This window comes from Gigantopelta aegis, chromosome 9 (genome assembly GCF_016097555.1).
Source record: "Gigantopelta aegis isolate Gae_Host chromosome 9, Gae_host_genome, whole genome shotgun sequence".
Classification (NCBI taxonomy): domain Eukaryota; kingdom Metazoa; phylum Mollusca; class Gastropoda; order Neomphalida; family Peltospiridae; genus Gigantopelta; species Gigantopelta aegis.
In genome coordinates, this window is record NC_054707.1 from 52,415,366 (window position 1) to 52,440,219 (window position 24,854).

At 34.0% G+C, this 24,854-nt stretch overlaps 2 protein-coding genes across 4 annotated transcripts in view; one reads left to right on the top strand and one right to left on the bottom strand.

Annotated features, from left to right (window-relative positions):
* Positions 1 to 2,814: 2,814 nt before the first annotated feature.
* LOC121380368 (transmembrane protein 106B-like) lies at positions 2,815 to 22,664 on the bottom strand. Of its 2 annotated transcripts, none has more exons than XM_041509152.1 (7): positions 22,613 to 22,664; positions 20,650 to 20,835; positions 20,080 to 20,143; positions 8,940 to 9,105; positions 8,000 to 8,193; positions 6,683 to 6,736; positions 2,815 to 5,134 (listed from the first exon to the last, which is right to left on the bottom strand). In XM_041509152.1, exons 2-7 carry the CDS (start codon positions 20,816 to 20,818, stop codon positions 5,041 to 5,043), a joined length of 741 nt encoding a protein of 246 aa, XP_041365086.1. In that variant the 5' UTR covers positions 20,819 to 20,835; positions 22,613 to 22,664; the 3' UTR covers positions 2,815 to 5,040. The 2 variants fall into 2 exon arrangements, with proteins under 2 accessions (XP_041365086.1, XP_041365085.1); XM_041509151.1 differs by lacking the exon at positions 22,613 to 22,664 and adding an exon at positions 22,479 to 22,601.
* Positions 22,665 to 23,322: 658 nt separating this feature from the next.
* The window catches only part of LOC121381072 (serine/threonine-protein kinase OSR1-like), a 31,721-nt gene continuing 30,189 nt past the window's right edge, over positions 23,323 to 24,854 (top strand). For both annotated transcript variants that reach the window (XM_041510163.1, XM_041510164.1), the window contains exon 1: positions 23,323 to 23,389. In XM_041510163.1, coding sequence (XP_041366097.1) covers positions 23,323 to 23,389 — 67 coding nt within the window. The remainder of the gene's footprint in view (positions 23,390 to 24,854) is intronic.

A 24,854-nucleotide genomic window follows, 5' to 3' on the forward strand; every position in this document is an offset into this window, starting at 1 on the left:
ATCTTTGTAAGAATAAAGTATATTATAAAAATAAATGGTTAATAGTACTTGGAAATAATTAAATTAAATTACTGCCTCACTGACAGCTGGAACAAGAACTTTACATTTAGAACTACAGCCGTCAATAAATGTTAATACATGGTTATGAATTTCAATGTCACCATTATTGTATGACATGATAAATATAAATTGTAAATTGCTATTTAGAACAATAATGATGCAACAAACATCTAGTTTATAAAGAGCATCCAAACTAAATCTGTTATTAAAGTGTAGTATACAAATGTATATTCTTTAAATAAAATTTGACACTTTATTTTCTCACACACCTAAATGTATGTAAGAGATCAGCTGTTGTAGATAATGTTCATCTCGAACATATACTGAGATTACTTTTGACACTTGTGATGGATTGCCCCATGGTAATGATCTGGACCCCGTTCCACGAAGCGATCTTAGCGCTAAGATCACCTTAAATACATAACTACCTAATGCACTTAAGGTGATCTTAGTGCTAAGATTGCTTCGTGGAACGAAGCCTGGACGCCACAGCCATACCATCCAATAAAATAAGACTGATAGCAATTGAATACTCTGTCTTGTACATATTAACCTAAAACGTACTTCTCTTACACTTAGGGTAAGTTAACTGTAGGAGCAAGCACCTTAAATAAGTTTTAGTTGGAAAAGACACTGAAATTTGTTTTACACATTGTTTTTGATATGAAAGAAATAGAATACTACATTCACGTCCATTGGATACAATTTAGCTTACAACTCATCTTGTTCAGTACATTTTAAAACAACTTGTAAGATAAATGGTATCTAACGCCCAAAATGTAGTATTCTCTATTAGTAACATATGCTCAGGCATCGAAATGAGCAATGTGTCTAGAAACCCATGTACAAAATAGAGACCTGATAACTCATAGGTTATGACACATTTATATTTCCGTTATTATTACTGTAAAATCCATTGAGAAACACACCAATACTCTGTTATTCATCCTTACCACTATTCTCACTGTACTTATACTGTATGCATATCTAAATAACACCCACTTATCACAATTTAGGTGGTGTAGTTTTAGTTTTATAAAGATTTTGTTGAGAACGAAGTACAGTTCAACTTCGTCAGGACTTCTAGATTATGGTAGCCCCACTCCCATGGCTAGTGATATTCAATGTTGGGCTAGTAAAAAATTAATATTGACATGCCCAACGGCAAGTGAAACAATAGTAAAATGTCATGGTTAAGTCGATTTTGTAAATATGAATAGCCTGCCCCCACGCCAACCCTCCAATGTTAGTGTTTGAAAGTTATATCTCCTTCTTTAGGTGACATATCTGATTATTACTATTATTTAGTAAAATTGTATCATGGCTAGTAATTGTTTTAAATCACTGATCCCATAGCTAGTGGATTTTATAAAAATTCTAGAAGCCCCGACTTTCTTGACATGTGGTAACCCCCAAGTAACCTTAACAACCATTCTCGACTTATTTTGATTCTTGTATGCTAGCTACATGAGTATATATAATACTATTTACAATGAGTACATTTTGTACAAATAAATGTTAGCACCATACCACCATTCTCTGAAACAGCAAAAAGACAAAGAAATATTAAAAAACACAGCAAATACTATCACTTACAAAAATTTAATAATAAACAGATATTTTACACTGCCAATTGCCAGAATTAATGTGCATTTGTAACTGACAAACATTTGTATTGTATTGTGTAGCAGAATTAATGTGTTGATGGGGAAAGTGTACCGCCCGTTCCCCCCATTAGTTATCGATCTAAAGAGGGATTTTTTGATGGGGTATATATAGAAAAGTGGGGCATGGGGCCCTAACCCTAACTCTATCCCTAACCCTAAACTATTATAAATGATGGGGGGAACAGGTGGAGCTCTTGCCCAATGGTTTTTAGATTCGGGCTAGTAAAAGTTACTTTGTGAGATCCCGATGGCAAGTGATAAAAAAAAAAAAAAATCTACAACGCTTGGGAGTTGGCTCGTACGAAACAAAAAAAAACATCTACAAGTCATTTCTTTCGATTTGCTATCACATGCGATATTTTACAAATAGTTGGCAACCAGTAATCTTTGACCCATTGATGACATCAGTATACCTACCGATGTAACTTTATTCAAGTTATAAAGTGTAAACACTGAAGAAAAAAAAAAACTTTATTGCTTGCCGCCATGTTCTTATTTGCACTGGTACCCAAAGATTTGTTACTCTAATGTTAATAGTAGTACAGTGCAAGCGTAAAATGCGAAACGGTAACCAGTCTTTTATTAGTTTTTAAAGGTTGCATGTCACCATGTATGTTGCAAAACGGTCCATGTTTAAATTATTAATTTACTTTATAAAATATCACATAAATTGCAAAAAATAAATAAATAATAGAAATAACTAATTACACAATATCATGAAATAGGTAAATATAACAAAGTACCTATATTGAAAAAATTAAAAATTTTGTATGTTTTTTTTTTTTTAGGGGGGAATGGGTGGGATTTTTTTGGGGGGTGGGTGTGGGGAGGATTTCCCATTCTTAAGTACATAAATATATACTCATTCATAAGTGATAGAATATTTATTTGTTTTTAATACTGTTAATTGTCGTAATATGTAACATGGATTATATATGTATGTATGTATGTATGTATGTATATATATATATATATATGTATGTATATATGTATGTATATATATATATATGTATATATATATATATATATATATATATATATATATATATATATATATATATATATATATATATATATATATATATATATATATATATTAACTTAGGTGGTTTTAGTGGAAACAATTATTTAAAAATTTTAATAAGTAACTTTACTCTAAACTGATAAAAATGGTTTCATGTTTTTCTAAACAAACATAAAGTGTGCCTAATGAGCCTATGTGTTGTGCAAATTGACAAATTGATTACATATGATCTCAGTATGCAAAATGTACCCGGTACACTAAAAAGTTAATTATTTTAATTTACTGTGGTTTTTATTTTTTTTATCAACAGTTAAAATTGGGCAAGTGAATTTTTTACCATGGCCAGTGAATTTTCAAATCCACTGGCCCAATGGCAAGTGAATTTTTTAAAATTCTAGAACCCCTGAGTCTCACTGAAAGCACTGAATGGTGTATACTGTTCATGTTTTCCAAGATTTTCACGAAATGTTACTAAATTAATTCACAGAAGAAAGATTGAAAAACACTTGATGTATCAGTCAAAGTTCAATGGTGAGACCCACACCCAGTTTTGTATATGTTCATGTATAGAAGAATGACAAACAGGCCTTGATGCAGTCAGTGATGTGGGCCTGGAGAGATCCAGTAACTGTTTATATATAAAGGCCAGCCTGCACAAAACAGATCATGGATTATGAACGATAATACCCATTTATAACGACTTTGAGTACTTGAGTAGAGTATAGATCATGTATATATCAGCCTTTCAAGTTTGAAAATATCAGGCAGGTAATAAATACAGTTGCCTGGTGAGTGTTTAGTGTTCTACCAGAAGCAAATTTAGTGTAAGATGTACATTGACAAAAAGATGTCTTGAATAACACAAACATAGACATAAATGTAGTAGAAAAACAAACATAAATATAACAGAAAAATGTAGTGGTTTTTCTCTAAGAGTACATGTCATAATTACCAAATGTTTGACATCCAATAGCCAATGATTAATAAATCAATGTACTCTAGTTGTGTTGTTAAACAAAACATAACTGTAAATGTTCCTAACAGTAACAATAATAACTCAATGATATATCTTATACTGGGACTGGCTGGGGTTAAACCAGCTTCTGTTGAAACCACCAGCAGAAAGAAAAGTGTTTTTCTCGACTTCACTAGAGCACATTGTTTATTAATCATTAGCAAACATGTGATAATTTTTATATATAATTTTCAACAGGAAACCTACTATATTTGTCCATTAATAGCAAGGGATCTTTATAATGCATTATCCCATAGACAGGATAGCATATACCATGGGCTTTGATACACCAGTCGTGATGCACTTGCTAGGATGAGAAATAGCCTAATGGGGCCAGACTGGCATATCAGCCGAGTGCTTTACCACTGGGCCATGACCACCATACAACCAGTGGAATGCACACTGTTGCCATACTTGAGGTGGATTATAAAAAATGCCCCTGAAGCTTGAATGGTAATATCCATTAATAACCAGTTTTAGTGTTTGAGCAAAGTACAATTTATAATCATTTTGATTATTTGAGTTAGGGTTTCAACTCTTGAATTAAATAAATAGTTCTAATCTACATTCTAGTGGCCTAAATTTGTCATGTGATTGAATACACTGTTCTTTGACAGGGCCTACATTCAGCCAACCATTTTTTGCTAATGTTTGCAAACCACTTTGACTAATTCCCAAAGTGATCATTTGGTTTAACATACAGTATAAAAATTAGCTCTCTCATGGTCCATTCCTCGACGTGTGTATGTCTCAGTGATCCAGAGAGTTATACCAGCGGGAGCTTCAACCCCTGGTAGAGTCACTCATGCTGGATTGGTCAAAGGGTCAAGGTCAAGAGTTTTAACATACACGTTCAGAGCAAGCTGTAATAGTGCATACCTGTCCTGGGCACAGGTTCTGCCAGCTCTTTCATCGAGGACAGGAGTCAAGGGGTAGAGGCTAGATTAATATGGGTCACTGCCGAAGACGGATGAGCTGGGCCAAACTACTTGTAGGGAGGCGCCTAACCGCAGCTCAATGCACATTTGCTCATATTACAGAATAATAGTGTGGCAAGCATTAGCAATAAATAATTGGTTGACTTTGCCCTGTACAACTAGTGTGTGATGGATTTAAAGCTAGATATGCTTTGTTTCAAACCAACTGACCCAAGATATGAAAACAGATTTGTTCACAATAAATAAAAACAGATTTGCTGCAAATAAACTTTGAAAAATGTGACTTTTGATACTTCTGTTTGACCACTGTAGTTAGTGTTTGGTCTACACATAGGGCTATAATTTCGTCTCATTGTAACAGTTAACTGGTTGGATTGTAGACAGAGTTGTCTGCTCTTCATGCCCCAAGAAGGTGTAGTTTGCAGTCACCCTGGAAAGTGATGTTAACAAATTATTTATTTTAGTTTAGTATTTTGTATATAAAAACACCATATCACAATAAATTTCTTTCCTAATATAACAGAAACAAAAAGAGTAATTAAAACACAATCATTTGTAGACCATGTCAAAATAGACCCTGTCTGTGTGATACTAGTATATATTAGTGTAAAAAAACCCATTATAATAATGTATGTGTTAAAATTTAGTAATAGTGGTACAACGTATAATTGCAGATTTATTCACGGCTTGTTTGTACCAAATCTCATTCATGGATTCTAATCAACATCTAAAAATACCATCTGCTTACATAATTTATTTTAATTTGTATTGGTTTCCCTGCTTATAACCAACTAAAGTTCAAACACAATGTCTTGGACACACACACATCAGATATTTGGACTGCAGGGGAAAATATTGATTTTTATTTTTAGGTAACCCAAAATCAGTCTGCATACTTCTTATACTTAGGTATCTAATTGTTTGGTTATGCCGATTATATAGAGAATAACTGATTAATGCCTTAAGATAACGCCATTATGCTGTGAAGGTTAAAATGGCTAATGCAATAAGCAGGGCTAGCTCTGCCATTTGCGAATTATAAAAACAAATAGCAAATAATTTCATGTTATAATTGATACATTGTTGGTGAGTTTCGGCACGTTTTGAAGTTTAATAGATAATTTGTCGAAGTTATCTGCACAGCCAGAGCTAGCCCTGGATAAGGCTCTGATGAGTGGCATTCACCTTCGACCTGAGCAGGACTAAGCCGATCAACATATTACGCCAGTAACCGGTTATTTTATTTCAAAAGGAATAGTCAGAAAATCATTATTTATTCCAGTTTTTGCAACTGAAAATAACTTTATTTTATTTAGTTCACATATCTCGCTAATGTATAATAGATATTACAGGATAAATGTGCGTAACCAGTGAGTATGGGTTCATATCCCAGTACCGGCTCCCACCAGTGAATGCAGTTGCGTTGTCAACTGCTAAGAGTTTAAAATTACAAGTTGCAAGTATTTCAAAAGTAATTTCTCGACTGATTTTGAACACTTGAAAAATATTCTATCATTTGTAAAATCAGTTATGTCAATGTAGTATACAGAACAATGCTATGCATGTGTTGTAATTATATTTATCATATAATAGCTAGCTTATCAAGTGTAATCAAAATATGCACTATTTTTCTGATCACATACTTTTAGAATTTGATAACTTTGCAAATTAGATTAATCAAGGTCACAGCACTATGTTTATTGACATTTAATCAAACATACTACAGTGACACTCCATAATTGACATATGCATCATAGTCATCAAACAAAAATATTTCAATAGCAATTTACACTAATATATGATATTGATGATACTGAAATACACTCCTGTAATAACCTCTATGTACCTATAAAACTTGAAACTGATGTTCACACTACTGCAACATTAAAGAGACTATTATAACTTTTTTCAGTGATAGTTAAGAAGATGTCTTGTTTAACAAGCCTTTGGCTTTAATTACAAACAAAATTTTACTTACTCAAAATTTATTAACAAATTATGCACCCACAATCTGGGATCATCACAGTTTTTCCTGAAAAAAGAAGTAACACTGTATACACACAAATTATACATACAAAAACAAGGATATGATACAATTGAAAGTTATTATATTATCCTCTACCAAATCCCAACATGACGTACCTGTAAAATAGTGAACAAGCATTCTGAGAATAGAGCTAAAGCAATACATGTCCCCTACTGGACACAACAATTTTTTGTTTCTCCTGAATTCAAGGGCCATAACTCTGTGAAAAGTAGGTAAATCACCATGAAAGTTGAACTTGTTAAGATAAAAGTATATACAAAATTTCATCTCAATATCTTCAGGCATTACGAAACAAAAAGTCCAGAAAACTATTTTTTTCAAGTTCATGGGCCGTAATTCTGTCAAAATTAGTAAATTCCCATGAAAGTCAAACTTGATCTATAACAGTACATGATAAAGCTATACACAAAATTTCAGCTCAATATCTGAAGGTATGCTAAAAAAAAATATCCAGAAAACTATATGTATGACAGACAGACGGAGATGTAACCTATATAGTCTGCTGCCCCACCCCACCCCCACCTGATAAAAAGTTGACACAAAAATTTCAAATAAGGAGAGTTTACATGTACACAAATTTCAACATTCATGGCATTAAATATGCATGGGTACCTATTGTACATAGTATTATTAGTGCAGTGGTTACTCCAAAAGGGGTAAATATTTTTCATATTTCCTCGGTGAGAAATATTCTGCATTGGTTTAATGTACAATTTGATGCTTATAAACCAATGGCATTGTGGGTTAAATATGACCTGGCAAACACAAATAACGTCATGTAGTTTAAAGAGTTTGTGTTTACAACTTTCTGTTTCCATGTGTTAAATTTGTAATAAAATCTTATTTTAATACAATTCATTGTAGATTTAATTACTGAATAAATAGAACTTTTGGTTTTTGAAAATGACCTGTGAATGTGATTAAAATACTAAGTTATACCGGTATCAATACTCAGAACAGTGAGTAAACATGAACATGCACACGTATGTATATCGGAAATAAATTTTTTTAGAGACAAAAAAAATAGCTGGGGTAATAAATAGAATAATAAACTCGGTACCTGTTATTATCAAATTTATGTCCCTCGTGAAATAATTTTCATTTGTCACTTGCTAAAGCCTGTTACAAGTGAAAATTATTTCACCCAGGACATAAATTTGATAATAACAGGTAACTAGTTTATTTATCCTCTATATGCTTTAGTACAAATAAAAAATAAATAACTGACATGGCAGTGTGAGTACATACACTAAGAACTCCCATTCCTTGGTCTTGAAGATGATCTGCATCTCCACACCGTAAGACACCATGGAGCGCGGATCAATTCTTAAATTGGTTGTGTTGTCCGACACTGCTATCTGCTTGCTCTCGTACAGTGACGTCATCCGTGCCCCAGTTATAGTGACAGACACGAAGTTGTGGTTCGTGAAGTTGAATACATTCTACAACAGTAGGGATTAATTAAGAAATAAAATCGTACATTAATTTTTGTTGTAAACTGCATCAAACTTTTAGCAGCATGAATATTAACAACATACATTAGAAAATCCTGGTTTCAATTCTATTTTTATTTTTAAGTGAAATCTAAATTTTAAAAATATTAAATTACATGATCCTAAACTGCACCACAGATGGACAGACATTTGGAGAGAGAGACAAAATCAACAGTCCCTCTCCCACTGGTAGAGGATTAGTAAACTAGTGCATTACCATAGGTTATTATCAAGGAAACAAATGTTTCATTTAAGGACGCACTCAGTGCATTTTATTTATGGTTATATGGTGTCAGACATACGGTTATGGACCATACAGATATTGAGAGAGAAAACCCGCTGTCACCACTTCATGGGCTACTCTTTTCAATTAGCAGCAAGGGATCTTTTATATGCATCATCCCACAGACTGGATAGTACATACCATAACCTTTATTACACCAGTTATGGAACACTGGCTGGAATGAGAAATAGCCCATAAGGCGAGCGTTGTACCACTGAGCTATGCAGCCTATGCCCACTCCCCACCGGTTATTGTCCAGTGCCTTGACACAATATGAAAGTCTGTGGGTTCTTATTTTAATACTCTGTATTACAACACAGATGAAAAGCAGTCAGTCTTTGAGTATCATAAATTATTAAAAATAATATCTAATATGTGATGTAGAATAATGGTTATAGCCAACACTACTTACAATGAATGTGATGTTAGCGAACGTCTGGCTGACATTAACTTTAAGGTAGATCGGATCAATGACAGGTTTATTACTGCTGAGAATGACATCTCGTGGGAAGAGGAAAAACAGAATGAGGAATGTCGTCAACATACACACAATGATTGCCAGTATCACGTACAGGATCCTGAAAAGAATACATGACAAACAAAATTATTGCCAGTATTGTGTATATCAACCTACACACAATGATTGCCAGTATAATGTAACATACACATCGTCGCATGAGAGTCAGAAGGATGTAAGTGCATAAAAATTCATTTTTAAAAAGCCGAGATAATGAAGGAAAACTGTTTTTCTTGATCAATAGGTAAGATGTCGAATTTGTTTTAATGACAATGAAAGCTGAACATATTTACGATTTCTTTGTATATTTGTGGTATTTATAGCATATTAGGTGTTTTAGTTATTTGCTTAAATAGTTGTAGTTACGACAATTATTCATGATTAAATTAAATGTGTCATTTACGACCAACAGTATGTCAAGTAAATTTAAATATTTATTCTGAAAGAACCATCACTTCTAAAACATTTCAGTTTTGCAAATCACATATTTATTTTTAAAAGGAAAAAGCTTGTAATTAGAAAATATTTAGAAGCAAACATTCAAAAAGGAATACAAGTAGAAGTACGTATTAATAAAATCACCGTTTAAACAAAATATTACATGAAAAAAGTTATTTTACTTTTATTAATAATATGATAAATAAAATCACCAACTGAACAAAATAATAATGTGAAAAAAAACTACTCTGACTCGTGAAATCCTTGTTTTCTTTGATCCATATGTTGTGTGACCTTATCTGGTGCAGGGTTTGTGCCAGAGGGTTTTGCAGAATTTATTTTTTAAGTTAACTTTTGGACAAAATTAATTACTTTTATCATTACTGTATGATTTTCTTAATCCTAACCCTAAACTTAACCCATTTTCTTTCTGAGGGAGGACCCCCCCCCCCCCCATATCTTTATTGACTGTGGTTGCATTCAATTCCATAGAGCCATACCCAAAAATTCGGTGGTAGTGCTACATGTTGTTTGATGATGGTGCATCAGAATCAGACGACTTGTCCATACAAAACGTCTTTTTCTAGGCAAGTATTCGTTCCTGATGAGTCATCAGAAAAGCTGATGTCATGTTGTGTGCAGTGTTCTTTCCGTGTTCTTTGCACCATGGGAGTCCTTTTGCAGATAGTTCCTGGTTCTGCTACTTCAGGGTGTACTTCACTAGTTTCAAGAATACCTGGTTTATCAGCTAGTGCAACAGACAAACCAGAATAGTTAAGCAAACTGAAACTTTAATGAAGAAACTCAGGGTTGAAAATTAACATGAAGACCAAGGTTGCCAGCAGAGCCAGTTGAAGAAAAATCTTACTGGCCCTTCTCAAACTCAACTAGCTCTCCAATTATCAATTGGAATTTAACTGCACAGCTAAAATTAAAACAAGAATGTTTTTTATTGAATAATAACCGTTTGTGAAAAAGAAAACCGATGAATTGACATTTAACTTCATAATGAATAAAGAAAAAATTCATTAAAAAATATGTTATTAAATTTTAAACCCAAACCAACTCAAATAAATAAAAAAAATTGAAAAAATAAATCCAGTATAAATAAACATGTTTCTTTACGAAGTACCATTAAATTAAACATAATAAATCTCATTTTCAGTACAGGGTAAAAGATAATGCAGTAGAAACAAGATGGATGGAATAAACTTTGTGGTGATGCAAAAGGGGAGAAATTCCCAGCAAATTATTTCCTCGGGAGTGGCTGTTCTCCTAGATAGAGATCCATGGAATCATCCACCCTTTTTCACAAATGCCCATTCGACTCTGCTTTGTGCAGAGATATGGCCCTGATCATGTATTACGGTTGTGTCATTCAGATTACCTTGGATGTTCTATCAATTGCCTTAAAACTTGTATTACAAAAAAATTAAGTTAACCTATGCAGTTTGATTGTAATTTGTAAAGAATTTTTGTTTTAATTTACACCACTTTTACCCCCTATAAAATGTTATTTGAAACGGTATAGGTTTATAACTTAATACATTAATATGTTTTTATATGAATTTTATCTTTATTCATTATGTTGGCGCTGTCAAAATATAGAACATGTTCTATGTCTTCTGCTGCCAGATCTGTAGTCCACGTCAACATAGATGCAGTGTGTTTTGTCACATTTGATTCAGTATCAGTTTGTTTCTTTTTTAACTAGTACCATACTCGCCAGACACTAAAATTGATGGTCACCCAACAGACTACATTTGTAAAATTCTTAGTTGCCCTTAGCCAATAAAGGTCGCCGTGGGCGACCGGGCGACTGCTAATTTTCAATCCTGGAAACTATGTTTAGCAGCTTATTGGTTTGGGATACACCAGGTTCAAGTGAAGCTCATTCAAAGGATATAGGATTTACATTTCCAATGAGAAATGTACTGAATATCAAATCCAGAAGTAGTGAACACTATACCATGTCCACCTGTTGAGTATGCAGGATTCTCTCCAGGTTATATTGAGTGAACAGTAAACCCTACAGCTTGGGTTGGGTGTTGTGTGTACTCTCCGAGTTCTGTTGTTTGTTTAATGCACAACCCTGGTTTTGTTGTGTGTTCACTGATCTCTCCAGGTTCCGTTGTGTGTCCGGTGATCTCTCCAAGTTCTATTGTGTGTTCACTGATCTCTCCAGGTTCTGTTGTGTGTCCAGTGATCTCTCCAGGTTCTATTGTGTGTCCAGTGATCTCTCCAGGTTATATTGTGTGTTCAGTGATCTCTCCAGGTTCCGTTGTGTGTCCGGTGATCTCTCCAAGTTCTATTGTGTGTTCACTGATCTCTCCAGGTTCTGTTGTGTGTCCAGTGATCTCTCCAGGTTCTATTGTGTGTTCAATGATCTCTCCAGGTTATGATGTGTGTTCAGTGATCTCTCCAGGTTCTGTTGTGTGTTCAGTGATCTCTCCAGGTTCTACTGTGTTCAGAGATCTCTCCAGGTTATGTATGATATGTGTTCAGTGATATCTCCAGACTATGTTATGTGCAGTAGTCTTGCCCTGTGTTATTGAGTGTTAAGTGATCAATACTCCTGTTTCTTTGTGTGTGCTAAATTATTTTCTGAATCTGTTGAGAGTGATATGTCATGTTCAAGTTCTCTTGTGTGTGCTATGTCATGATCATGGTATGTTGTAGGTTGCATAATACCAAAGAAAAGAGTTCCATGTCAGAGTTCGACGTGCACTGTCAAATATTTACGGAGTAAAAGCAGCTGTGGGTGTGATTGGTAGTAATATGTGACATTGATTATTTGTGCAAATACTATTATTTATAAATTGACAATAAATAAATACACTTTTATTTGTCATACAGTTGTTATGCAGTATATACCAGAGGTTGAAACTAATACGGGGTACCCCCAAAAATGGAAGTGCAATTTTCAGCAAAAATGACGGTTGCTATTAAAAACATTAATTAAATCTCTTAAATGATACGTGACCCCCCATTTTCTTGCAGGTAGATTAGATGTGAGGTGCCACACTTTCTATTGCTGTACTTACTGGGTGTGTTGAAACGCTGCTTGTATCAGTTTTATTAGTAAAAGTTAACATTATCGGCAATAGGAATTGATTTGGTCTATTAGAACCTGTATGTGTGTTCTGTCATGTTCTTCAGGTAGTACTAAACCAAATAACTTCCGGCTGGTCAAAGTTCGAGGTGCAACCAACTTTTGATAGAGAAGTGAACACCACAAGTCCTGTGATTGGTTATAAATGTGAGTGTGTTGGTTGTAAAAAAATAATAGTTTCATCTGGGTAAAAAAAATGTGCAATTTTATTTCATCTAGTACCAATGTGTCAAGTAGCCTTGTGCTTGAAACATGTATGGGGTACCTGTAAAAAAAAGTACTCGAATTTTGTGCGAAACTAGGGTAGTCATAGATGCTACCCGTTATCTCAGAAACGAGCAGCTTGACCCCCATTTTTTTCTGATTCACTTTAAGTGTAAGGGGTGGTAGTATTTATATCCGTGGCGTTTATGTCGGTTGATACGTTGCAGGTAGGAGTTTTAGCCACATATGTTACTATTGTCGTCTATGGGATTTGAATCAAAGTTAGCACTGAAGAAAAGGTGGTTTTGGCCTATAATTCATACTGTAAAGATTTCAATAATTTCTTTTTACATGGTATTTGACTTGCCATATACAACTGCACTTAAATATGGTATTATATATAGGCAACCTGAACTAAGATTTTAATAGCAATTTATTTTTATATTAAAAATAGCATGTGCCAATAGTGGGTTAATGTCTTTAGTTTCCATTAACATTGTTAATTTTTTATGTATGAAATTATGAAAACTCAAATTTGTAAAGAAGTTGATTTTTATTGTCATTTTGACATATTTATAGGGTGCTAAGTTATATTTTAGACAAATTTGTAGTTTTATGCAAATTTTAAAGTAAATTTGAAGAAACACTTTACCAAAAACATAATTAAATTTGTTGTTACTATTGTGCCTTCTGTTCTTATTTGTACAGAACAATAAGGTTGTTAAACATATACTTAGATCTCCAGATCATTTTTTCTTTCTTAATAATCACTTAGTTAGCTCTCATGAAAAGCATTTTGAGTTTATACTAGATACAGAACCAATTTTTTCAGATTTGATTATCTGCCTTGGATTAAGTTGATAATTTATTTTATTGTTAAAGCTGTATTACCTAATGTTACTAGCTAAATAAAATGCTGGATTACAGATTGTAGGAATACATCTAATGTACATATTGTATTCATCCGGATTAGAAAATAATGCAAGAAAATAGATGTTCGGGTAATTTTGTCATTTAAAAATAGGTTTTTTTCAGTAATTAATCAAAAATAAATGTGTTAAAGCTGCATGATTATTCCAGATATCACAACTATTAAAACCTCCAACTATAGTAGGCTATAAATAAAATATAGTCAGGAATATTGGTGGCTGCCAATGGTTTTGATGGTTCATTATGAAAATCAGCATGGCCGATGGATTTGAAATTCCCACACCTGGTAACTTGAAGACACCCACACCCAGCATACAGGATTTCCTTCCAACACTAATGTTCAGGACATTAAGTCATTACTTCATACAGGTAGTCATGTTTGTGTTTCCTTCCTCAGACAGTGAATTATTTTAATACTGATATTTCTTTGATGTGCCTGTTAAGGTCTTCATAATCTAGGGGTCAATCAAGTGCATGTGTTTTAATGGAATTCTTTAAAGGGGTAGAGGTACTCTGAATATCTTTGTTGTCTCTACATATATAACTGAATACACACACCCAACTGAAAGTAAATATCTTCAGGAGTTTTATTTTAAAACATTTTGTTGTTTAATATGACATATTGCATTTGTACAAAACTATATGCAATATATATGCTTTTTGAGGTGTACATTATGTTAGGTTGCACTGTAGAAACAACAGTTTCAGTGAGGTTGTCAGTTTATGTCAGAATACACCAGATCCTGGTTGTCATAAAGACACATAGCTGGACACTTTTTGAAAAATGTATGTTATCAGTATAGGTAGTACTAAACCAAATAACTTCCGGCTGGGTCAAAGTTCGAGGTGCAGCGAACTTTTGATAGAGAAGTGAACACCACAAGTCCTGTGATTGGTTATAAATATGAGTGTGTTGGTTGTAAAAAATAATAGTTTCATCTGGGTAAAACAAATATGCAATTTTATTTCATCTAGTACCAATGTGTCAAGTAGCCTTGTGCTTGAAACATGTATGGGGTACCTGTAAAGAAAAAGGACTCGAATTTTGTGCGAAACTAGGGTAGTCATAGACGCTACCCGTTATCTCAGAAACGAGCAGCTTGACCCCCATTTTTTTCTGATTTACTTTAAGTGTAAGGGGTGGTAGTATTTATATCCGTGGCGTTTATGTTGGTTGATACGTTGCAGGTAGTAGTTTTAGCCACATATGTTACTATTGTCGTCTATGGGATTTGATTTGGTAGTATACACCCTTCAGGTTCCGTTGTGTGTACTATGTCATGTTCAGGTTCTGTTATGTGTGCCACGTCATGTTCAGGTTTTGTTGTGAGTGCCATGTCATGTTCAGGTTCTGTCGCAAGTGACTGGATAAAGGCTGTGGTATGTGCTGTCCTGTCTGGGAAAAATACCTTGCTGCATTAGGAAAAATGTAGCGGGTTTCCTCTGATGACTATGAGTCATAATTACCAAATGTTTGACATCCAATAGCCGATGATTAATTAATCAAAGTTCTCTAGTGGTGTTATTAAACAAAACAAACAAATAAACTGTCGAAAGTGCTATGTCACGTTCATTTTCTATGGTGATTATTTTCTCATGTTCAGCTTTTTGCTATGTTATGTTAAGGTCTTGTTGTCATTGATGTGCCAAGTGCTGTTGTGTATGCTATATATCATGTTCAGGTCATGTTGTGTGAGCTATGTTATGTTCATGTCCTGTTGTGTGCGCTATGTCATGTTCAGCTTGTGTGTGTGTGCTATTTCATGTTCAGCTTCTGTTGCACGTGCTATGTTGTGCTAATGTTTTGGTGTGTGTGTTGTCATGTTCACATTCAACATTCTGTTGCTTAGCTTAGCTTAGTAACTGGTTTAATGTCTCCATAGTCCATATACTACTAGGGTTTCAAACATGCCTATCTCAAGTCCAGCCTCCGATAGAATCGGGGTTCTGACTCAGGAGAGAGATATTCCGTTGCAAATATTTTTTAACTGTAAAGTTAATCAAAGTTCATAGATTTTGCTATTGTTTATGTTGAGGCCACATTCACTTAATTCGACTTTTAACCTTATGTCTGATTACACTGTCTTTTGTTACTGGACTTTGTCCTGGATGATCTTCAAAGGCAGCTGAAAGGCGGAACTTGATCACCATAACATATAATTAAATACATGTACATCCAAAATCAGTGTGATTATGCTTGCACTTTGGTCGTATATGCCACATACAAAATTATTTTGAATTAAAATTGTATCAAATTACATGTTGGAAACTTTGCTTCAATTAAAAACATTTCAAAATAGATATTTGTTTTTCAAGAAAATTCACCAAAACATGTTTATCATTATAATTATGGTGCACATAAAATAGTAAACCATACAAACATTAATGTTACTGCAATTCCTATTTATATATACAGACATGATTCTTGTCTGTTGCCAAATGGCTTGGTGCTTGCAGTATCAAAAGTTTTTCTTAAATAGACCGCGCTCTCACAACAACAAAAGTCATATTATTTTTAGGATTCAAGCACATAAAAATATTGACATAATGTATGCTCTATTGTACTTTGCATTTTTAATTTCTATCACAGACCGATAACAAAGAATACATGTGTGTTGTATTTAGCACATACGACCTATGTCAGACATAATTATATAATGAACTGCATTTAAAAAGGGTGTATCTACCACACATGACCAGTCGTGTTCACATAATGGACAGCAAGCAAATCGGAAAAAGTTGTATCAGTTACGTCTATTTTCGTGCAAATTGGTATCTGTGATTCACTTATGACCATTTAAATCCTTTTGTATAAGCGATGCAATTAGGGACACAGCTACCATTTTTTGTGACAATATGTAATCAGGGATTGCGATTCCGAATATGCAAAAAAGACGTTTTAGGTCGTATCTGCCACTTACGACCTTTTAGCTCTCACGCGACGACATGATGATTAATAGTATGGTGTGTCAACATACGAACAATTATTGACAGTATAGTGACAACATACATATATGTACATACACTAACTTCCAATATCAGGCCTTTCCCCAGGATTTTTTTTAAGGCGCTTACATATTTAGCATCATTATAACACAAAAATCAAGCCAAAAGAAGTGGGGTAATGGGTTGAAAACAGTTAAGTGTTTGCCTTCAATCCATCAAATCATGTTGGGGTTGGTTTTTTGTTGTTGTTGTTGTTTTGGGGGGGTTAAAACTTTTTTTTAAATAATCCATCAATTCCCCACCCCCAACAATTTAATAATTTGCGCCATGTTGTTGCTGTTGATTTCAGTGTCATGTTAAATGCTTGTTGTGATTTCTGCTTGTAAAATACCTAAGCTAAGAATGCTGACTTCACAGTATATTCCATTTATAAAAAAAAACAAAGAAAAAACCCCCGAAAACAACCCCCACATTAATAAAATAAAATTTTACGGTCTGTTTAAAATCCAGCTAACTTATTAAATGTCACCTCACAGTTTTACAAATATATATCTAGCATTATCTAACAAATATGATTATTGTAAACTAATTCAGTGTATGTTTAACTGCAATTTGTATAAATACTGCATGTTCATTTCCCGCGATCGTGATCTGCATGCATGCTCACGACCATAGGTACAAAATTAACAAAGACAAAGGGATGGGATGGAAACTCTATTTACGTGCCCATATCCACAAAGGTTCAAGCACGCCCACCTCGGATTTAGCCTCTGACTTCGCCAGTGACCAATTCCGGGGCAGGAGGGAAAGACAAAGGAAATAACCGAAACTGCAGTTAGGTATTCATTGATGCAAACAACTATTGTTTTTCTACAAATTTACATCAAGATTTACTTCTGTGTAATTGTATTGTTTAATGTCCGCAATGATGTCTCTTGACACGTGAGTGTCAGCTGACTCTGAAGCGTGAGGTATATTATGCTGAGAGCTTTTCTCAGTTCAGCCAACAAACGTTCTTCCTAACGTTCGCGAACTATTTGATTGGTGTCCGTCGTCTCCATTTGATTTAACGTGAAGCGCACAAACCAGTGTAGTGAACATTTTGTTTTCGCTCGAGTTGGGTGAACTCAGCCCTTGGGATAGCCGACATGTCTTTCGGCCCTGAACTGGCATGTGTATTCAAAGTAAAACACATTGTCGGTTTGTTTTTATTACTTTTGTTCAAAGATTTTACAAAGTTAAAATAACAAGTTACATATCTTCCAGACATCAAATCACCGTCACATTGCTGTTATACATGTCGAATGCATGCCGTTAAAATTAATAACCTTGATTATTAAAATTAGCAAACATCATAAGGCATACGCTGTATTCGCTATTATGCTAACTGAATATTTGGTATTATTATGTTTGAGGTGTCAAATAGATTATGTAACCGTTTGTTCACATCACAAGATAGAAAATGGCTCAAGCAAAATTTTAGCCACTTGCAAATTTTATTAGCCTTTTTTTTTGTAAAAATAATTTTTAATTAGCCGATGGCTAAATTGGTTACCGACAGCGCGAGCCCTGGATGTTTTCAGTATGTGTTTTGGGAAGGGGGTGTTAGGATAGAAATGACTGATTGCCAACTTAACTGTACTATTAAAAAGTGCTTGCCTATTGTTTATTGAGTTAAATAGTACAGTTGATTCTGTCAATGGGCATCTTCTTTGATCGACCTTGAAGCTTGATTGCTCGGCACGGGAATCCCGTTACGCGTAAGCGCCTTCCTGACGGATTAGCGGTCCCAGTAGATGTGGTAAAATTACTAAACACCAATTGTGAGCAGACGACTGGTCCATTGCTAAGTAGTTAGGAAGTGTTTTACCTGTCATAGTGATTAGGTGTGCTTGGTATACTGGTACACAAGTTGTTTGCAAGAGGTAGTCGACTGCCACGCTTGTACTTGTGATAATTGTTTTCTATAGTACTTCAAATCAAGGCATAGCAGCAATTGAGTTAAAGCGCTTCCACGCCGTCAAAGCGCTTACTTTACGGACCAAGACGTGTCGGGCCGCTACGCCTAATGGCCCTGGGGAAACGCCTAGTGTCACAACATCCATACATACACTGACTTCCAATATAGTATGACAACATACATACATACACTGACTTCCAATATAGTGTGACAACATACATACATACATACACTGACTTCCAATGTAGTGTGACAACATACATACATACATACACTGACTTCCAATATAGTGTGACAACATACATACATACACTGACTTCCAATATAGTGTGACAAGATACATACATACAATGACTTCCAATATAGTGTGACAACATACATACATACATCATATAATGACTTCCAATATAGTGTGACAACATACATACATACACTGACTTCCAATATAGTGTGACAACATACATACATTGATCACCAGTATAGTGACACATACATACATACACTAACTTCCAATATAGTGTGAAAACATACATACATTGATCACCAGTATAGTGACAACATACATACATACATACATACACTGACTTTCAATATAGTGTGACAACATACATACACACACACACACACTAACTTCCAATATAGTGTGACAACATACTAGTACATACATTGATCACCAGTACAGTGTCAACATACATACACTGACTTCCATTATAGTGTGACAACATACATACATTGATCACCAGTAGTGTCAACATACATACATTAATCACCAGTAGTGTCAACATACATACATTGATCACCAGTATAGTGTCAACATACATACATTGATCACCAGTATATTGTCAACATACATAGAGATCACTAGTATATTGTCAATATACATACATTGATCACCAGTATAGTGTCAACATACATAATACATTGATCACCAGTATATTGTCAACATACATATATTGATTTCCAATATAGTGTCAACATACATACATTGATTTCCAATATAGTGTCAACATACATACATTGATTTCCAATATAGTGTCAACATACATACACTGATTTTCAATATAGCGTGTCAACATGCATACATTGATTTCCAATATAGTGTGTCAACATACATACATTGATTTCCAATATAGTGTGTCAACATACATACACCGATTTCTAATATAGCGTGTCAACATACATACACTGATTTCCAATATAGCGTGTCCAGCGATAGAAATAAGCAGAGTTTTTCATTTGTCCACTGGACAAGTACATCGAGAAATCAGTATGATTTGTCAACATACACACAGTGATCACCAGTATGATTTGTCAACATACACACAATGGCTGCCAGTATGATTTATTGAATCACTAAAAATTGTAAAATGCAACTAATTAATTCTCGATTATAATGGATTGTTGGAACACCACTAACTTGAAACATGCCTATTATTGTAACTTACGTTCTTTGTGGTTTGAGTCGTTTGTCTCTCATTGGTATCAGTGCAACAAGCTGCCCCTCGTGTTCTGTCAGAAGAGAAATTGAAAAGGAGTAAAATTGGAAGTTCTTAATACTAGCACAGATTTATGAAAGTATCTGACAATAAAAATGTTTGTATTGTTATGTGACCATTTTAGTGGTAGCAACTCGTCTCTGTCTCCCTCTGTCTCTTACTCCTTACTGCCAAACTATCAGAATAACCATATCTTACACCCCATATTACTGTTACAAATGTAAAATATGCTAAAGAGTTGTTGAACAAACATTCCTTTCCTTTTCACTTTAAGGAACTTAGTAGACATTTTGTTTATAAAATATATTTAAAAAATTATGAAACAGTCGAGTTGTGCAACTCAGAAGCAAACTGTATAATTTGCACAGTACAAAACATTATATTATGAGATTGGGGGTAAAAAAATTAAGAAAGTGAAAATTAAAATTCGAAGGACAATTAGAATTTCTCTATCATTAAAATTCAAGCATTTTTCAATATCCAACTATTGTAAAGGACATTTTCATCCCTGATACCAACCTTTCGGTATTTTTCCCAGACCGCGGCATGTGGGACATGGAACATTACCACCCATGAGTTCCTCATAGCCAGATTCAGTCGCCAAGTGGTCAATTCCATGTCTTGAATGATCAGATCTAGGCCTCTCCATCGATGTGGCCGATAACAGTCGAGTTGTTTCACCACTCATTTCCTCAGAAAGGCTATCTGTAATTTGCGAAAAGCTAAATGACAGCTGAATCAAACAATCACCTATTCAGTTCATCAACCAATGAATTGATGCATTTGCTAACAATTTTGTTTTAATATATACACATGTGTGTGTTAGTACACTGTGTAATTGAACACTGAAAATACATTGTGAGTGTGTGTATGCATATATATATATATATCTGTAATATATTCAGGCTAAAAATAAGAAGTCAAATATGGCCTGCTAAGAAAAAAACTGGCTGGTTGCCAGGTTGGAAATAAGACAGGACAGTGTGAGGGTATTGGATATTAAAAAATGTCATTGTTTTGCCGCCATTTTGTTTTTGACACTGGAATCCAAAGATTTATTACTCTAATACTAATAATATGCAAAACGGTAACCAGTTTTTTTATTAGTTTTAAAGGTTGCATGTCACTATTTACAAATACTTTAAACGTGTAAATTATTAATTTAATTTATAAAATATGACATAAATTGCAAAAAAGTTTTTTAAAAAGCTTAGGAACACAGTATCATGAAATAGATAAATTTAACAAAGTACCCAAATTGAAAAATTATTAATATGGTGTGTGTGTATTGGGGGGGGGGGGGGGGGGGGTAAAGCCTTAAACTGCAATACATGTACACTATGCTAATAAAGGTTCTTAATTGTTTCTTTTCTTTTTCTTTTTTGAGGGGTTGGGGGGGGGGGGGAGTTCCCATTCATAAGTAAATAAATAATGCTGTTAATTGTTGTAATATGTCTGTTACATGGATTATTTTTTATAACTTAGGTGGTTTTAGTGGAAACAATTATTTTAAAATTTTAATAGGTACGGTAACTTTATTCTAAACTGATGAAAAATATTTGCATATTTTTCTAAACAAACCATAACGCATGCCCATCTGTTGTGTAAATTGACAAATTGATTAAACATGATTTCAGTATGAAAAATGAACATTTAAAAAGTTAATTATTTTAATTTACCGTTTTTTTGTTTTATTAACAGTAAAAATGGGGTAAGTGAATTTTTCACCATGGCCAGTGAATTTTCAAATCCACTGGCCCTATGGCAAGTGAATTTTAAAAATATTCTAGAACCCCTGAGACAGGATAGCACATACGACCTTTGATACACCAGTCGTGGTGCACTGGCTGGAACAAAAAATAGCCCAATGAGCCCACTGATTATCAGGTAGGATTGATCCCAGACCGAATGCACATCAAGCAAGTGCTTTACCACTGCGGTATATCCCGCTCCTTATGTAATACATATATAGGTATGTATATACATGTATGTAGGTCATGTGGCAGGTAACCTCGATCTAAGACTAACATGGCTTGGAAAAAAAATCCACCTGTTACCACACCCTCATAATATTAATATTGATACAAAGAAGGAACCTCACCCTAACCTTAACCCTAGCTCTTTTCCACAACTCTAAAAACTAACGGTTGGATATTTTGCCCACGACCCAAATCAGTGATCAGTGATTTGTAAGACTCTAAAAGTCCAAACCACATTGTTAACTACTACGATAAATTATTCTCCTATCTTTAATTAGTTAGATTTTACTCATTACAATGGTACAAACTAGCCACGAAACGAAATAAAGTAATAAACGAAAATATAACACGTTCTTCTAAAAATATTACCTGACATTTTGTCTTACCAACTAAAACATAATATTTATTTCATAGCATGAAATTACACTGAGGAATGTTAGTGCAACTGTTAAAGACACCGTAATAATGCGCTATTAATGAAGTAAAACGTAAATCGTAATTACAAAAAGTCTCAATGGGTAACTCGACAGTAGACTGGTTTTAAGTTAATATTTCGTAGAAATTCCGACCGCTAAAATTAAAAGCTCCAATTTAACTTTCCCTTTTCAAAGTTAAGACCACTCCAGTTTTAAATTATGAACATAAACAGTTAACACCAAACAAAAAAGCAAACAATTTAATTATAGCAATAAATTAACTTTAATATTGACCAACAGGTTATAAATATGTTACCTAATTTTGCCTGGTTAATTTCTTACCAAGACGTTTTTAGAAAGCCGCTGTTTACGTCAAGGGGCAGCTCAGCGGTAGAGCACTAGTGACTTGCCTAAAATGCAAAGGGTCGCAGGATCGATCATCATTAGAGGACTCGGACACCCTCCCCGTCTCAATCAGTGATCCATGATTGGTACACCAAATATCATGGTTTGTACTGCCGTCTGCTAGAACGTGCATAGGCCTACAGATCCCTTGCTGCTAATGGACAAATATAGTGGGTTTCCTCTAAAGATTACGTATCGGAATTACCAAATGTTTGACATCCAATAGCTGATATTAATAATTCAATGTGTTCTAGACTTAGTGCTGTCGTTTATTTAAACAAGAAATTCAAACCATGTTTGAAAGGCGAGCTAAATAGGTCTCTATTCAACAACTACACCGGTATCGAGTTTTGATTCCGAAAAACACAAGTGAAAATAGTGACAGCGCCAAAATGGCCGAAGTGACCACGCTTCCTTGGCCAAATGTACGAGAAGACTATGAATTATTGGAAGTTATAGGTAAATATTTGTTTGTGAAATATTTTATATGTTAAGAATGCATGGATGTGTGTCTACTCTGTTCAAATGTTATCATTTATTCAGATCCATAATTGATTGTGTTGATATAGGCAAGATGTTGAATAGGTCAAGGTCATCCAAGCATTTACAATACTACTACACCACTAAATATAATTATTCCAATATGCAAAAACAGAACGAATAGAAAAGGGTCTTAGGCAGTTATGTATACGATTATAAGATGTATTACCATATATAAAACCACCTACTCTAACAACAAAATACTAATTTGTATGTTATAATAAATTAATTATATAAATAATATATTAAACTGGAGGGTCATAAACTTGTCTAAGATAAGGTCCAAAAAGACAATATTTTGTGTGAAATGTAAAGATTAATTCTTGAATTACATGCTCATAAAAATTGATATCTTTTTTTCATTTATTATTATTTATTAATTTATATTGAAAAATATAACAGTTGCAACCACATATTTAGTACTGTGCATTAAACAAATAGTGTTAATCACCTATTTTACTAATTAACTTATTCTGTTAACACCACAACTGCTATAATTTATGAGTCCTCTATCCATCTAACTGGAGGGGACTATAAGTTTTGTCTCCGACCTTCTGTCTGTCTGTCCATCCGTCTGTCTGTCACACTTATTGTTTCCCGGACTTTTGTTTTATAATACCTCAAGATATTGAGCTGAAATTTTGTGTATAGCTTTATCATGTACTGTTACAGATCACATTTTCTTGCCCACTGTACTGAATTAGCCAGCTTTTGCAAGGTGCTAGATAATAGAATCTTTCATTGGCAATTCTAACCCTCGGGACAAAATGTTTTTGTAAGGGCCAAGGTTTACTGAGGCCCTTGCAAAAACATTTTGTCCCAAGGGTTCGAATTTCCGTATGTATACCAAAACAATGGTGTTTGATTATTTTTATTGCCTATTTAATTACAGTAACAAAACGTTAAATTTCTAAGCTATGGTTTGTCTATTGTAGAACGATTCGTAAACATTTCACCTACAAACTCATTTAATCATTACAGAAAAATATAGTCCACATTATGCATTGACAAAAATGTAACAACTTACCAATAAATATAAAGTTGATTCGTAAACATTTCACCTACAAACTCATTTAATCATTACAGAAAAATATAGTCCACATTATGCATTGACATAAAAATGTAACAACTTACCAATAAATATAAATTTGAAAATATTAATTTGTTTGTAGGTGAAATGTTTACAAATCGTTCTACAATAAACAAACCGTAGCTTACAAAATTAATGTTTTGTTACTGTAATTAAATGGGCAAGAAAAATAATCAATCACTGTTGTGAGATATAGATACGGCAATTCCAACCCTCGGGACAAAATGTTTTTGTAAGGGCCTCAGTAAACCTCGGCCCTCACAAAAAACATGTGCCTTGGGTTGGAATCTCCTT